Source organism: Osmerus mordax, chromosome 14, assembly GCF_038355195.1.
Source record: "Osmerus mordax isolate fOsmMor3 chromosome 14, fOsmMor3.pri, whole genome shotgun sequence".
NCBI lineage: Eukaryota > Metazoa > Chordata > Actinopteri > Osmeriformes > Osmeridae > Osmerus > Osmerus mordax.
Window position 1 is genome coordinate 16,214,698 of NC_090063.1, and position 16,646 is coordinate 16,231,343.

Consider the following 16,646-nt stretch of genomic DNA (forward strand, 5'->3'; position numbering starts at 1 on the left):
TTTATTTCATAAACTGGTTGACAGCAACTGACTGGATAAAATAGAGAACAGAGTAAACATTATTGTGTAAACACGTATAATCGCAAAGACTGGTTTGGTGTGTGCTTTTGGAGTTACTGAATTCGTTTAGCCTATTTAAATAGACACCAGATGTACTGCAATTTAATTTACACTACAGCTCAGACAATGTACTGTATCAAAGACTCAAAATCTTATAAATCAAACATTGCAAATTGCAAGCAGTGTAACTTTGGGATTTGCAATATTTCTCCCATCCATTTTGTTTGAATGCAGAAGAGAAGGAAACTTTAGGCCTATACAGTAAAACGAATGGAACGGTTGCCTGCCAACCGGTCACACATCTTTGCAAGATGTCTTAGACCCACATAAACGAAAAGCCTTCTAATAAAACCTGAACCTGAATAAAACCTTCACGAGGCAGTAGGCTAATCGCATTGGAGCTCCTGTCCTTTTCTATAGGCAAATTCACACCTGCGAGTTGGCTCTCTCATTGGCTGAAACCACAGTCAGATTCCAACGCAAAATTATCTGATTGTAAATCTGGGAGGGGAGCACAAGAAACAGAGCAACAAGTGCAAGGTTTAACAGAGGTTTGGATTCTGACTTCTGCGAAAGGATTTTACGAAATATTACTTCTTCGAAAGAGTGGATTTTATTTTTGTGCAGATAATTTTTTTTCTCAATTGGCTGCAACTTCATCGATATTTGATACTCACATAGCCTAAATAGGATAAAACAAATAACGGTAAGAGGGCTCCATAATTATCATAACGAATTATTTCATAAAATTGTTTTTCGATAGGTATTTCGATAAAACTCTGATTAAAAACTATGCTCTTTTAAGGAAAAGTTTAATGCATTATTTTCAGTTAGCCTACTCATGTGAAATCCTAATTGAGACTACTGACAAAGACAACTTGAAAAGCTGAAAAAGTTGAAAAGCCTTAAATGCAATTGTTGGACCTTAATGTTAACCTTAGCCTATATTGTCTAACTTTAACCTACTTATAGGCTAATTGGACATTATTTATAACCTATATATGTAGATTGTTCCATGCAAAATGTAGATAGCCATTGTAGTTTAGTTTGTAAATATAATATATTTTATAAAAGACCGTTCTATTTTTTAGACCATGCCACGGTCCTTTTTGGTGAAAAATAAGAGGTGCGCTTCTTATAATGTGCACCGCTCCTATGACGACGCACCGGTGGAAACTTCACATTCTGAAAGTAAGATTGTTAAAACTTCAAGACCTGCTACACCTCTAGTAGCGTATCTAGTAGTATACAACGGAGTGGTGACTTTTAGATATTTTTGCATTTGTTAATTATCGATGATCATATTATTATTGACATTTGAAGCAAATTAAAATAAATTAGTTCGCCTGGTTTTTAACCTGGTGTCGGTGTCAGGGATTCTCATAATATAAGATCATCTTAGATGTTAAGATGATCGCATTGAAGTTTGCAAAACTAGTTTATTCAGTTTGTGAACTTAAAACCAAGCATTTATGAGGAACCTTTACTATCCGCTGGTCATGAAAGGAGTGTAACATTGATTGACACTGCACAAACGAACTTTCCTCAGGCACCACCCAAACATCAAATGTAGGCCTAATCAATTACATGTTCCAATCCGGTTTCTTCTCGTGAATATCCAGAGGTCCCGTCAGAACCACAGAGCCCAGACCCTCCGGAGAGGCCTGAGGTGAGGGCCCAGTCTCCGCCAGACTCCTACACGTACATTAAACACGAAGAGGAGCTGGGGTTCCCGAGCCTGATTCACCCAGAACCAACCAGACCTCCTGTCACCCCCACACAGCCATTCTACATTTCTGGTGAGATACTTACGGTAGATAGACATCTACGGTAATTACCATAATATAATTCCATTATAAATGGAATTATGTGGAATCTAGTAAAATAAACGAAATACCGCAATTGCCTTTGACAGATGTGACATTGCTAAATGATGGGCGGATAAAACATCTTTGCTAATGTCTCTCCTCCCGGTGTGCCCTCAGAGCCCCATGTGGCAGACTTCCCTTCCTACTACAAGCCCACGTACGCCTGGGAGCCTACACCCTACAACCTCCGCCAGATGACCTTCACCCCCACCCTCCTGCAGCACTCCAGCTCCCTGTACGGGGCTCGAGTCAGCCACAGCCCAGAGCCCCGGCGGCAGACAGACTGCAGCACCCACTACTCCCCCACCTCCAACACCTACCACTGCATCACCTGTGACAAGGTATGCTGGGATACACCTGTGTTACCCGAGTTATATGTCTGCAGATTGAGCGTAATCGGATTTCACTGGAATCGAAAAACAGGTATCGAGCCGAGCATGTGAAATCACTGGATTTACATGAAGAGGAAGTAAAAAAAAAAAATAGAATCCTTTTTTGTTTTTTTTGGGGACGGAGACAGGCAGGCGGCTTTATCAGGTTACGGATGAGTGATTAGGGGATGTCCCTGTGCTCTCCCGCAGGTGTTCTCTACCCCCCATGGCCTGGAGGTGCATGTGAGGCGTTCTCACAGTGGGATGAGACCGTTTGGGTGCAACATCTGCAGAAAGACCTTTGGCCACGCTGTCAGCCTAGAACAGCACATGAATGTCCATTCACAGGTACAAACACAACGCCTTGAACCAAGGGGCAAAGGTTTCATTATACAAAAACTATTATTACTTTTAAGCTCTCCCTATTAAATTATCCCTACTATATGAAAACAGCAAATCTGTCCCCTCACGTGTTTATGAAGGAAATTATATTTAACAACCGCATCCTCAGTTGTTGAAAAAAGCTGCCCCACCTATATTTAAAAACAAACTTATGGCCCTGCACCGAACCTGCAATATCTAGGGGCGTTGTTAATCCAAGCTGTTTTTATTTAGCTAGATGTGCAGAGTACACACTGTTACAAGTGCTTACACGTTTTGGCACTAGCTGGGAATAAGGTTCCATGTCTTTATATTTATTTCACGTAGGAAAGGAGTTTTGAGTGCAAGATGTGTGGGAAGACATTCAAACGCTCGTCCACCCTCTCCACGCATCTACTCATCCACTCTGACACCCGCCCCTACCCCTGTCAGTACTGCGGCAAGAGGTTCCACCAGAAGTCAGACATGAAGAAACACACCTACATTCACACAGGTGAGGGATAGAGGAGCGCATCCGAAGAAGGTTCATCAAATCACATTTTATTTGTATAGCCCTTTTTACACGCATTATCACAGAGGGCTTCACACACGCCCATAGAACTGCACCTAAACCAGTATAAACCCTCATGGAAGACAACTTATACTATTAACTTTTGGGAAGATACTCCCAGGACAACTCCTAGAGAATTTTCTTTTTTAAAACCTTTGGGGGGGGATCAATTCAGTGAGGGATGAGTTTGTTTTGGGATTTCCAGTGAAAGAACGCTGGCATGCCAAATCATGGTGTGCTAATAAACATAAATGTGTTTATGCCATTTCTTTGGTTGGTTCATCTCTATGTATTCCTTGTTATGCTCTCCAAGTGTTGTGAAGAGCCATTCTTTCTAAGAGCAATATAACTGCTGATAAATCAAAAAAAAAAAAACTTAAACAAATGTTTAAATAATTTGCATATCTGGTTTTCCTGCTTTGCCGAGTCCTCTGTGAAAGGAACTCTATGCAAGAACTGCACTGCTAGAATGACACTTCATGAATGCTCGACAAATCTGAACAATGGCATGATTCTTCCCTCATAATTTACAACACTGATATGGCGTACCTCCAGTTATCAGTAAGATGAGCAATGTAAACTACGGCTTGCAATGTAACAGGAGTCTAAAATGACTTTCTAGTTTGGGTGATTGATTCCACGGGGAGTCAGGTGGCTGACCGGTTAGGGAAGCGGGTTAGTAATCAGAAGGTTGCCAGTTCAATTCCCGGCCGTGCCAGATGACGTTGTGTCCTTGGGCAAGGCACTTCACCCTACTTGCCTCAGGGGGAATGTCCCTGTACTTACTGTAAGTCGCTCTGGATAAGAGCGTCTGCTAAATGACTAAATGTAAATGTGTAAGAAAAGTTGTCTCTGTTCATCCGCAGGCGAAAAGCCCCACAAATGCCAGGTATGTGGCAAAGCCTTCAGTCAGAGCTCCAACCTCATCACACACAGCCGGAAGCACACAGGATTCAAGCCGTTTGGCTGTGAGATCTGCTCCAAGGGTTTCCAGCGCAAGGTGGACCTGCGCAGGCACCACGAGAGCCAGCACGGACTGAAGTGAAGAGGCCGGTGTCCGAGGATACAGGGGTGTAGGTTTGTTTTCAACTGTGGATGGGACAGCTATTTTTAACTGAGGATCCGACCATTAAATGTAATTGTTTTGATCAAATATCAGGGGGGCTAGATTTGTCCTTTTCAAACCTACGCCCCTGGAAGGATGAAATCTATGAAGTTAAAAGATACATGGCGGAAACACATAGTGACAGTGTTCTGTCCATTCAGAAGGCAAACACATATCATGAAGCTACTCTATAATGAATGTATAAGCATTTGCTCTTTGACTTTAAACATTAAAGAACAGAAGAAAGTTGTAAACCAACATAATTCTACAACCATTTGCATTGGTTGTAGGAATGATTACTTCAGGTTCTTGTGAAGTCTTGAATGTGCCTTTATGAAAGACAAAGAACACATGGATTTGTTACATAATTTATTGAAGAAGTTAAAACTTGTGTATGTAGTTGGGAGTAAAAAATAAAAGAGTGAGATTTTCTTATGAATGGTAATTTCATATTCCTCTCTTCACAATATTAACTATACCTTTATGGAAAAAGCAGAAAGTCAAGTGAAAATAGTCACAAGGTCAAACTGAAGCACAGCATTTGCTTAGTTAGATGAGATGACACAGTAAACATACTGTTTCTGTCTCTTTATTTGTGCTTCCTGTATGCTTGTTGACTTCCTGCCCAAGCAGGATATAAGTCTCTGACTGGATCTTTTTCAACGTTTTGTAGCCTCAGGCAGTTATCTCTGATATGACAAGACAGAGGCAGACTTCATTCAAATCTATACCTGGAACGCTGTCATGCAAATGCTAGGGCCTGTCAGTTTTTCAAACACCAAACTGGACTAGCAGTCGTGTGCAGACAATGTGTGGCTTCCTGGTCAAAGTATTTCTACATTGGGTGATATTCTAAACAGTACAATACATACAAGGATTTACTGTATCAGCAACAACGTACTGGACAAGAGGATGGAGTGCTTAAACATCTTGTCCTAACACCACCACGCCCGTCCATTCGGACGGATTTACTTTGACAAACACATCGCACGTCTCACGAAAGCTCACCTCCTTCCTCAAACACCACAGTTAGGCCATTGAAGCTACTCCAGGCAAATCACATCATTACTTAGTTTAATATGTCACATAGGTTACTGGTCTGTCGCAAACAGGATTTCGTAAACCGAGGGAATAAAGGCCACTCGTCACTCGTGTGAAAGAATTCCTGATTTCAGTCACACTATGTGCCGTTTAATAAATACATGGCACACGGTCAGTAGAGTAATGTCAAGTCGTCAGTTATGTTGTTCAGTATGGCTAGTACTATACAACGTACGTTCTATAGCCTAATACGTGTCTTTTTTGCTCGATATTATTGTTGTTGAAATCAGTGTCTGTACATAGAATAGCACAGACAACGGGTCCACACTCAGTACAGTTAGTAAACAAATCTGGGGTGGCTATGCAAATTTATATTTCCCAGGCAACGGGGTCCGCTGTGCACTGGAACAGTTACCGCTGCATCCTGGTGCGAGGAGCAAATCAAAATCTTGCACAGGTGCAGCCAATGGGTGGTGGAGAAGAAGGGGAGGCGGGATTACTGTAACAGGACGTGGGTCCTGCAGCAAGGTGTGGTTCTGTCTCTGTTTAGCCCGGGGAAAAATGGGGGAGGACTGGGGATGAGGTTCAACCACCTGTATGAGACCGACTTCCCTTTATGCTCTCTGACTAGATCTCCCTCTCCCTCTCCCTCTCCCTAACCCTCTCCCTCCCTCTCTCTCTCTCTCTCTCTCTCTCTCTCTCTCTCTCTCTGTCTCTCTCCCTCCCTCTCTCCCTCTCCCTTTCCCTCTCGCTCTCTCTCTCTCTCTCTCTCTCTCTCTCTCTCTCTATCATAGCATGACACCTCTTCATGCTAATTTGCATCTCTTGCACCTCAGGGCATTTTGGTATCCTTCAAATTCAGTACAGCAGTAACACAGTTCACACAGGCAGTGTTAAATCTCAACATCAGTATAAACACAACCAGTTCAACAGAAATCTATGTTGGATTGAATAAAGACGGCATTAGCCTAGTGTTTGTTTAACTTAACTGGGTACGTCTATGGAAAATCAGAAAACATTTACAAATGGAATATGATTTGAGCGTCTATGGCAAACAGGATGAGGGATAACAACCTCAGAATGAGAAAAAAATACAAATGAAGCCGAATAAGCATTATGTTAAAGTCACAAAAACAACAGTTGAAATGCTTTATTGACTTTCGCTAGGCAGGACCAGTTTACAGCCGTGGCCAAAAGTATTGGGAGCGAGCGGGACATACATTTTGTGTTTGCAAAGTTTGTTGGGCCTTGGCATAAAATGACTGCTAACATAATTTCAGTAAGTCATATCATCAGCACAGAGGAAAGTGTAAACTAGTTCTAGCCAGGTGAAATCACTCTATCATTCCGATTGGATTTTAAGAGCAGATTGACTGCTGTAAAAGAGGGGACTATTTGCATATATTGAACATTTTCGCCCCAAAAAACTGATAATATTCCCCTTATTCTATAGAAACATGTTATTATTATTTCTTTATTCCGGACACACAAAAAATGGTCCATAGCACAATACTAAACATAGCAAAATACAAGATACAACACATACAATATGAAATTAATACAACAGTCAGAGTTCCACAATACACAAAAAGAATGTTCAGATATTAGCGTATAGACTAAAAGCCCATGGTTCCACAATCTCAAAGTGAACCTAACCACACTCATTGTACTTTTCCTCAAATACTGAACCAGCAAACTTTGCAAAACACAACATTTGTCTTTGCCAAAACTTATGGCCACGACTGTACATAGATCCAATGACTGCCTCACCAGCAGACATTTCAACCAACACCCTGAAAGACAGAATAAAATCATAACATAAACACCCCAATTTTTTCTAATCCAAACACACAACACACACACAGGCACACCCACAGGCACAGGCACGCGAAAGATACATCATGGTTAAATTTGGCTTGCAAATGAGCTTTATGCAAAATAGCCCTGGTCTCTACTCAGATCTTGGGATTGTGGGTGACTAGTCTGAAGCTGCAGATGGAGCCTCTATGTCCCTTAAACCCAATTTATACTTAGGTCGCAGACACTTTTGAAAAGGTCGCCGACAGAAATGACGTCTCGGTCGACACTTTTAACCGTCGCTTAGAAGTGTCGCCTACCAGGAGAAATTTCTACTGGCGCAGATGTCGTCACATGGTGAAAAATTAAAATGGTCAGTTTCTCCGATTGATCACCATGGCTACAAAGCGTTAACAATGTAACCATAGCAATGAATGTAACGGTAAAATGATTATGTTTACGTCACGCGAACCTTGAGCACAGGCGACTGTTTGCCGAAGTATAAATGCAGCAGCCTGAGCGACACTTTTCTTTTTTCGTCGGCGACCATTTCAAAGGTGTCCGCGACCTAAGTATACATTAAGCTTTACTGGAACATCACAGCATTTTACTGGAAAATAATCACTCATCCTTCTCTGTTATGTTCCCGCTCTCTTCCTAGACTGGGGGAGTCGTCTGTAGTTGGGTCGGTCCACTGTGACTAAGCAGCGACAGTTTTAGGATGGTGCCCTACATGGTGCACGGTGTATTGATTGCAGAATCACATTCATACTTATTGGTTTGTTTCTTGTTTTTTTTCTCATCCCAGAAAAAAATCATGCATTGCCTAAACGTTTGCCTAAAAAGTTTACCAAAGCATGTATGTAATAATATGGAGTAGTGTAAGTGTGACTCATACTGGAGATTACTGAAAAAAAGAAGGATATGGGACAGGTAGGAGAACATTTGAGTATAAACCCCAGGAAGATGGAAAGCAACACTTGCTGATCCTAAACAGAAGATTGTATTTGATAAACTTAGGGAAAAGACTAACAGAGTTACAGCAGGTCTTGCTAGTCTGAAGCTTGGACACAGGAAGTGAGTCTCCAATCCCATATGAGAGCAGTTGGGTGGTGATACCACTTGATTGACAGTGACAGCGCCAGTGGACAGACTCTGGTGTGACAGCAGTTTTCTTAGTCACAGTCCTGAAGCTATCCATCATCCACATATGGCCATGTCTCCAACCGACAAACAATCAGCTGGCATAGGCCAAGGCGGCTTTGAGGTACATTGACTCACAGAAAGAGGAAGTAGAAAGGAAGTAGAAAAGAAAGATATAAATAGAATGAGGACGATGACAATGGATGTAAGTTTACACGATACAAGAGTGAAAAATAAGAGGGGCAGTGAGAGAGACGTGGGGGGGGGGGTGAAATCTGGGGCCAGAAGGCCGTGAGTGGCCGAGGGAACTGTACAGCGTGTGCGATAGCCTTATCATGGCCGCCCCACGCTGTGACGGTTGGAACACGCCAGTGACAAGTCAGGGAGGAGTGGACAGGCCTCCCAAAGAGATAGCGCCCAACACAGACGTAATCTCAGAACACAGGGCTCCACTGCACGCAGAGAGAGAGAGGGAGAGAAAGAGAGAGAGAGAGGTTGAGAAAGAGAGAGGGAGGGAGGTAGATATATGGAAAGAGGGAGAGAAGGGGGAGAGAAAGAGAGAGGTAGAGAAAGAGAGGGAGGGAGGGTGGGAGATATATGGAAAGAGGGACAGAGAGAGAGAGACAGAGAGAGAGAGGGACAGAGAGAGAGAGAGAGAGAGAGAGAGAGAGAGAGAGAGAGAGAGAGAGAGAGAGAGAGAGAGAGAGAGAGAGAGAGAGAGAGAGAGAGAGAGAGAGAGAGAGAGAAGTAGGCCTATCTCATTGTCCGTGACACCTTCCCCACAGCACATGACAGATTGTCACTACTGTCATGCCCTCCATTGGTTTCCTCAACTCCCACAAAGCACAGAACTTCATAACACGACACAGGAAGTACTAACACCTTATCTGTCTGTGTTCTTGAAAAGCATTCAACTGTGGTTCTACCGGCTAGAAACAGCTGTCACGTGAAATATGCTAAAGTATGATTGAAGAGTAACCAAATGAGTTTCCCCTGCAGTACATCTTTTACAATGTCAGCAGAGAGCAATAAAATATAAACTGAGTACCTTAGTTTATCTTTCAGTTCACAAAGAATATGTAGCAACCTGTAACTACACTTGAGGAATCTCTTCCTCTGAGGGCTTGACTGTCTGTTGACTTATTGCATCAAGGGGATGACAACCCCATCCACGAGACTCAAGAAGCTGACGACTCCTTTAGCAAATAAGGTAGCCTGAAACCCTGACGGAAATACATTTGAGAAATGATGCTTTGGCCCCACCAAATCTCACTCCAAGGTTTTTTGGAAAGTTGGCAGCCCTGCCTTAATATTTTGTGTCTTATCTTGAATCACGTTTCGCTGCTAATGCCAATGATTATACTTATTGTTGCATGAGTAGCCTAGTCTTTTCTAAAGACGATGTGATTGGTTTCTCATACCTCCTGCCGACAGTTATGTAAATTTAGGCCTCTAAATACGGGGAAGGCATCTGACTGGCCCAACTGCAAAAATAATACTTCCTGTAACATTGTTTGACTCTCTATTGCCGCTTTGTGGATAGACTGTATAAACATTTCAGTCGTGGTGCCCCATTCATTCCCACCTTAACGCCGCAAAATGCCTAAAACTAAAAGAGAAAAAAAAACACTAGCCTACATTATTCTTTCCCGCAACATCGCGTACTGTACGTAACTTTAACTAAAACTAGATTTTAGGTAAGCGAGGATACAGGCTGACATGGAACAAGGATTGCGCGGAACCAAATGAATACATCGTTGGGTACTATCCGGACTTATTTTTCAATCGCAATACCATTCACCTCTGAACGCGCAGTTTTCCGATTATGGAGATAATTAGCCAGCTAGCTCATTTTCTGCAGAAAATATTTACGGTATCTGACTGAAAGTAAAATGGCAAATTCAAAAGACTTTAATCGAAATTTCACTTTGAAAGAGATCACTAACACGAGCCAACAAGAGTCTAAGGATTTGGGTGAGGAAGTACCCGGTAGCTCAGAGACTTTTATAGTTCCTTCGGACAGTAAACTAGTCTCTGTGGAATATCCAGGCATCATCAGGAGTGTCGACATGATGTTGGAAACGGTTGGGGGCGAGAAAGCAGTGTCCAAGGTAAATATTTTTTTTATGCACAAGAACAATAGAATTTAAAGCATAAATATTAACGTTTTTGTAATACAAATAGGGTTCAATACAAAAAACAGATCAGTACAGTCACTTCGTCTTCACTGTATCACGATACATAGCTAAAATAACTACATCAGCTACATGCTGTCACCTCTTTGTTAACAGTTAGCACCCTTTTTTCTCTCTCAGACCTATAGTGACCCCAACAGAAGACTAGAGCTGTGCTTTCGACCACGGGACCCTTTCTGTCACTGCCTTTGCGGCAACCGCTTTACCGCCACCAGCTTCCTTCTGAAAGTGCGGAAACGGGTTCGCAAAGGGAAACCCGACGACGTTCGAATCAACATGGAGCTACAGGGTGTCATAGGAACCACATACAAATTTCAAGGTTCAGTTTTCTCTAACCCTTATGTATTTCCACCAGCCAAGGCTGTTGTTTTCAATGCATGTTGTTGCAGGCCAATTTTATTCTGATGTTACAGTTACAACATGTGTTTTGTTGCAGGCCAGTGTCTTTCTGAACATCTATAACAGGTATATCCGTTGCAGGTATGGCAGACTTCCAGTATCTGGCTGTGCATTCAGATCGAGGCAAACAGACATCCTTGTACAACACAATACTTCTACGTAAACCTGAGAATCAGGAGTACTTTGAGCAGGATGTGCCGCATTTCCTGCCTCCAGCCATCTTTTCTCGTGTGGACAACCCTGTGGATTACTGCTACCGGCCCGACACCCATCACAAGTGAGTGTGAGAGACCTCCGGGCCAGGGGGAGGCACCACAATTTACATTTACATTACATTTAGTCATTTAGCAGACGCTCTTATCCAGAGCGACTTACAGTAAGTACAGTGACATTCCCCCGAGGCAAGTAGGGTGAAGTGCCTTGCCCAAGGACACAACGTCAGTTGGCATGACCGGGAATCGAACTGGCAACCTTCGGATTACTAGCCCGACTCCCTCACCGCTCAGCCAACTGACAATCACTCTCTCAAGATGGCCAAGGGGGAAAAGTGTGCTTAAGGACTTCCAATGAGTGTCGATGTAATACGGTTTTGGTGCCTGGTACAGTAATACTGTGCTGCTCCAATAGGTGGCACCATATATGTCTAATTGAGCTGGCCGTAGCTCAGGGGGTAGGAAAGGTCATCCACCAATCGTGGTTCGATCCCCAACTCCTCCTGACCATGTGTCAATGTGTCCTTGAGCAAGACATTGAACCTTTTTTTTCTAAAGCAAAACAGCGGAAGAACAAGATGTGAAGTGAGTGAGTGAACCTTGGTGTTTCTTTGTCGCTCAGCAGATTAGGGTTCTCTCAGCCAGTGTTCTCCAGGGAGAATCTGATTGGTCTGAATCGTGCCCGTCGGCCTCACAACGCCATCTTTATCTCTTTTGACGATGGCGAAGTGCCCTTGGAGCCAGTGGAGGCAGCACGGGCCAACTGGGATCGGATCTGTCAGAACCCGAGCGACCGGAAGGCAGAGGAGGACTTGAAGAAGGTCAGTTTGTGTTTGACTGATGTGTCCAACTTGCTCCTTTACCCCATGTCTAATGTGCAACCTTTTCTGGTGAATTGAGATATGGAATTTCAGTTCAAGGTGCAAGGGATGTGCCAAAGGAAACACATGTTATGTAATTGTACACACACAAACACACACTGCTGAAGTTTTCCCACTCTTCTTATCTTATCCAAAACCAAACTGGCAATAGTTGTTTGAGAAACGTCCCATCTGGTCCAGGAACGCCGTCAAGGCCAATCTAGACATCCACCCTGAGAAGCTAAAGCAGCTCCTGCCTGTATTGGCCTACTACATGGTGAGTAAACCATCCATAGGTTCAGAATCAATCAAGTTCAATGAAATGATCCGGTCATCAGAAAGGGATTCCTCACCAGGAAGTGAGCGAGTGAGCTGGAGCTGAACAAGGTTTCTCCCTGTTTGTAAGGCGAGCTGTGTTGACTCCCAGGTCACAGGTCCCTGGAGGAGTTTGTGGGTGAGGCTGGGTTATGACCCCCGCAAGATCCCTGAAGCCAAGAAGTACCAGGTGCTGGACTTCAGGATCCGCTGCAGTAGTAAGCATGGTGAGGACTGGCAAGAGGTTGAGTCTAGCAGGTTGTGGCCTGGGTGTCCACTGGGTCAAGGGTGGAACTGCCCATCTCTACTGGATTCTCTTTTATTTTTTTATGTTTCGTCCAACTGGAGCGCACTTTGACACTGGCACAAGTGTACCGACACAAGACTTATTCCAAGGCCAGCTGCTAGGGGCAACAACCAGCCCAAATACTGCTCACAAACCTCTAAATATCCCACCTGTATCAATATGTTGATATTAATTAGGTTTTCATGTAGGTTAAACATCTGTTTTCTTCTGTGGTTGTGTTCAGGATATTCTGTGAATGAAATCCCGGTGAAACCCAAGAGAAGCACTCTCAACTACACTCTTCCTAACACGTTCAACAAAGCAGGTCAGAGACTCCAGCCCTGTTTGTTTAAAGTTTAAATTTAAATGTGTTTGCCATTTGTTAGGAGTACAACTACATCAGAAATCTTAGTTCTGCTCCACTTGGCTGTTTCCTAGTGGTCTGACCACCTATAGGACCCACACATTCTAAAATCCTCCCTTTTTTTTAAACTGTTTTTGTAGTGTGAATGTTTGAATCTACCGATAAGTGATTGTGCTTTCCCGCCAGTTCCCCAGCCAGTGAACGTGATGGAACTCAGTCAGAAGCCCTCCTCCAGCAGGCTCCCTCAGTATCAGCTGCAGGTGGGTGCAGTGGGGGGGTCGACCATAGATATATATAAAGGGTAGATGTCTCGTCCGCATTGCCGGACAACGGAGTCTAGAACGTCCGCACATGGCGGCCATCTTGCTACAGTCAACTCGCTCACCCATAACATTGTGTTGGTGCTACATGTACTTTTTAAATGACCATAACTTGCTCAATTTTCAACCGATTTTTAAACGGTTTGGTTTGTTATCAACGTCAGAGATGTCGTTTTGCCACTCCATACTTATGAATAATTATGTTATTTTTTTACAAATAGAATAGAAGTATGCAATGGCATAACGACATCTCTGACGTTGATAACAAACCAAACCGGTTGAAAATTGAGCAAGTTATGCTCATTTAAAAAGTACATGTAGCACCAACACAATGTTATGGGTGAGCGAGTTGACTGTAGCAAGATAACCACCATGTGTGGACGTTCTAGACTCCGCCGTGAGACATCTAGTCTTTATATATATCTATGGGGTCGACCATGTAGAGACATGGTCGCCCGACCATGTAGAGACAGAAATGACATGCCGTCGTGTAAATAAGATAAATAACATAAGGCCATTTAGTTTATTTAATAAAAGAGCAAGTTATAGACCTGTTTTATAGGAAACTATATAAAAAAATAAAAAAATATTTTGACAAATAAATTATTATTAACTTGACCTTCCAGGGGGGGGGTGCCGTTGGGGGGGTGGGGCGCCCCCCTAATATAATGGTAGGGGAAACACTGGGGTGTCCTGTACTCTTAACCTCACTGTGGGAGCTCATGCCAGACACACACTGTGTAGACTTTACATATCACCAGATGCTGAGCTGCCACTGATGTCTGCCTTTTGTCCAGGAATCGTCCTACGTATTCAAAGAAGGGACCCTGCCCCCCTACAGGCAAATGTTTTACCAGCTCTGTGACCTGAATGTGGAGAAGTATGAACTTTGTTATGTATATACACATATAGCATCTCTCTCGTGCATAAACCGTAAATTACTTTCTGACTGGCGATATTTCAAGGAAATTAGTAAGGTGATGTGTTTGTCCCTGTTCAGAATCAGGAAGGTGATGTGTTTGTCCCTGTTCAGAATCAGGAAGGTGATGTGTTTGTCCCTGCTCAGAATCAGGAAGGTGATGTGTTTGTCCCTGTTCAGAATCAGGAAGGTGATGTGTTTGTCCCTGTTCAGAATCAGGAAGGTGATGTGTTTGTCCCTGCTCAGAATCAGGAAGGTGATGTGTTTGTCCCTGTTCAGAATCAGGAAGGTGATGTGTTTGTCCCTGCTCAGAATCAGGAAGGTGATGTGTTTGTCCCTGTTCAGAATCAGGAAGGTGATGTGTTTGTCCCTGTTCAGAATCAGGAAGGTGATGTGTTTGTCCCTGCTCAGAATCAGGAAGGTGATGTGTTTGTCCCTGTTCAGAATCAGGAAGGTGATGTGTTTGTCCCTGTTCAGAATCAGGAAGGTGATGTGTTTGTCCCTGCTCAGAATCAGGAAGGTGATGTGTTTGTCCCTGTTCAGAATCAGGAAGGTAATGTGTTTGTCCCTGTTCAGAAACAGGAAGGTGATGTGATGTGTTTGTCCCTGCTCAGAATCAGGAAGGTGATGTGTTTGTCCCTGCTCAGAATCAGGAAGGTGATGTGTTTGTCCCTGTTCAGAAACAGGAAGGTGATGTGATGTGTTTGTCCCTGCTCAGAATCAGGAAGGTGATCCAACGTAACGACGGCAAGGAAGAGACGTGCGACGAGAGGGACGGTTGGTGCATGCCTCGCACCACCGACGACCTCAGGAACATCATGTCCTCCCTGATCAAGCAGGCTGTCCGGGACCAGAGACCGGGTGAGAGAGCCACTCTCACACCATTACATTTAGTCATTTAGCAGACGCTCTTATCCAGAGCGACTTACAGTAAGTACAGGGACATTCCCCCGAGGCAAGTAGGGTGAAGTGTCTTGCCCAAGGACACAACGTCAGTTGGCATGACCGGGAATCGAACTGGCAACCTTCGGATTACTAGCCCGATTCCCTCACCGCTCAGCCACCTGACTCACTGCTCAGCCACCTGACTCACCTGACTCACCGCTCAGCCACCTGACTCACCGCTCAGCCACCTGACTCCCAGCCAAACCCAGAGCCCCACTGTCGGATCAAACTGTCTCGCATCTTTGTTGTCCACGGGTCGTACATTAACCAGAAACTCTTGATAAAACTTTTTCCTGCTTTTTCCTGCTTTGGTCAGCACAAAGAGAGAACTGTCATTTGGTCGTATCACTGATATATTTTATATTTAACAGAAAGTTCACTGAATATTATCACAACCAACAATTGGTTTTCGGTGAAAGTGGCTAGTCCTCTAGAGTCTCCCTCTGTAGCCATCACGGCTCCTCCCCCTGCCTGTCGTCCTGGCAACAGAAGCAACAGAGCAGCAGACAGGGAGACATTGGACGGATTGTGTGTTTGTTGTTTTTCTATAGTATTTAATCTACATTATGGTCTTTGGTACAACCGTTGCATTGTACATGTAATAAGTGATGTCCTAGTTATTCTTGATGTACTCATATCGTTCTGTTTCTCCAGTTGCAAAAGGCCCTCAGAGACCCAAACGCTCCGTGGCTCAACGGAGAGCAACAGAGAGCGACGATGAGGAGGAAGAGGATGGAGATGAGGAGGAGGAATACCATCCGTCTGAGGGAAGTGACAACGAGATGGTGACAGAGATGCTTGATTATATGTGAGGGGGGATGACGGTGCACATTTAAGTATTTTGTACTCTCTTTGAAATATGACTGTTGTGTCAACCTTCTTTTTTTTTTTTACATTAAACTAAATAAAAGTAAAAAAAAAAAAAAAGAAAGTGTGAAAGCCTTTTTACTTTATGAATTATAGGTACAAAATTCAAGTAAATTGTTTATTACTGCAAGACACAGACCTGTATCCTGAACGGGTACCGTGTGAGTTCAGAGCATGTCATTCTGGCCCAACTTATTATTCCACACACCTAAGACTGACGTGTGCGGTGGTCAGCAAAAATGTTATCTCCTTTATACAAGTAGTTCACACCCATGGGATCCACCAACCAGGAAGCGACCTCTTCTGTGCCGTGCCGTGATTGGCAGATCAGGGGACACTGGGAAGTGAGGTGGGAGATCATTCTGAGGCCTAACTACATACTATTTCATCCTGTGGTTTTCTACTTGCTTTAAAATAGATTGCCTTTTAGCAAACCTATTTTATAGGGCATTTTACACAACATTACCTTATTTATACCTTATTTGATTGTATCATAACATTTCCCCTTGACGTAAACATGCAAACCATAGTACCATGGTAAAATGGAGCCAGTTCAGAAAATTCAACCTTCACATGAGGGAAGGGAAAGAGACATATGGTGACAACAGGCTGGTTGTTACGTAAAGCCTATCCAGATTGGTCCTATAG

General features: G+C 43.5%; 2 protein-coding genes across 5 annotated transcripts; both read left to right on the plus strand.

The window, feature by feature from the left end:
• Positions 1–595: 595 nt before the first annotated feature.
• Positions 596–4,579, plus strand: gfi1b (growth factor independent 1B transcription repressor). Its single transcript, XM_067249958.1, has 7 exons — positions 596–766; positions 1,152–1,251; positions 1,683–1,859; positions 2,046–2,269; positions 2,510–2,647; positions 3,008–3,173; positions 4,097–4,579. The coding sequence occupies exons 2-7, from the start codon at positions 1,155–1,157 to the stop codon at positions 4,273–4,275; spliced, it is 981 nt and encodes a 326-aa protein (XP_067106059.1). The 5' UTR covers positions 596–766; positions 1,152–1,154; the 3' UTR covers positions 4,276–4,579.
• Positions 4,580–10,117: 5,538 nt separating this feature from the next.
• On the plus strand, positions 10,118–16,040 carry gtf3c5 (general transcription factor IIIC, polypeptide 5). 4 transcript variants are annotated; one of them, XM_067250399.1, is made up of 11 exons: positions 10,118–10,427; positions 10,632–10,830; positions 10,992–11,187; positions 11,748–11,943; positions 12,155–12,259; positions 12,389–12,524; positions 12,828–12,908; positions 13,134–13,207; positions 14,065–14,147; positions 14,905–15,047; positions 15,786–16,040. In XM_067250399.1, exons 1-11 carry the CDS (start codon positions 10,209–10,211, stop codon positions 15,941–15,943), a joined length of 1,590 nt encoding a protein of 529 aa, XP_067106500.1. In that variant the 5' UTR covers positions 10,118–10,208; the 3' UTR covers positions 15,944–16,040. The 4 variants fall into 4 exon arrangements, with proteins under 4 accessions (XP_067106500.1, XP_067106502.1, XP_067106499.1 ...); XM_067250401.1 differs by having other exon boundaries at positions 12,410–12,524; XM_067250398.1 differs by having other exon boundaries at positions 10,126–10,427; positions 11,745–11,943.
• The last annotated feature ends 606 nt before the right edge of the window (positions 16,041–16,646 follow it).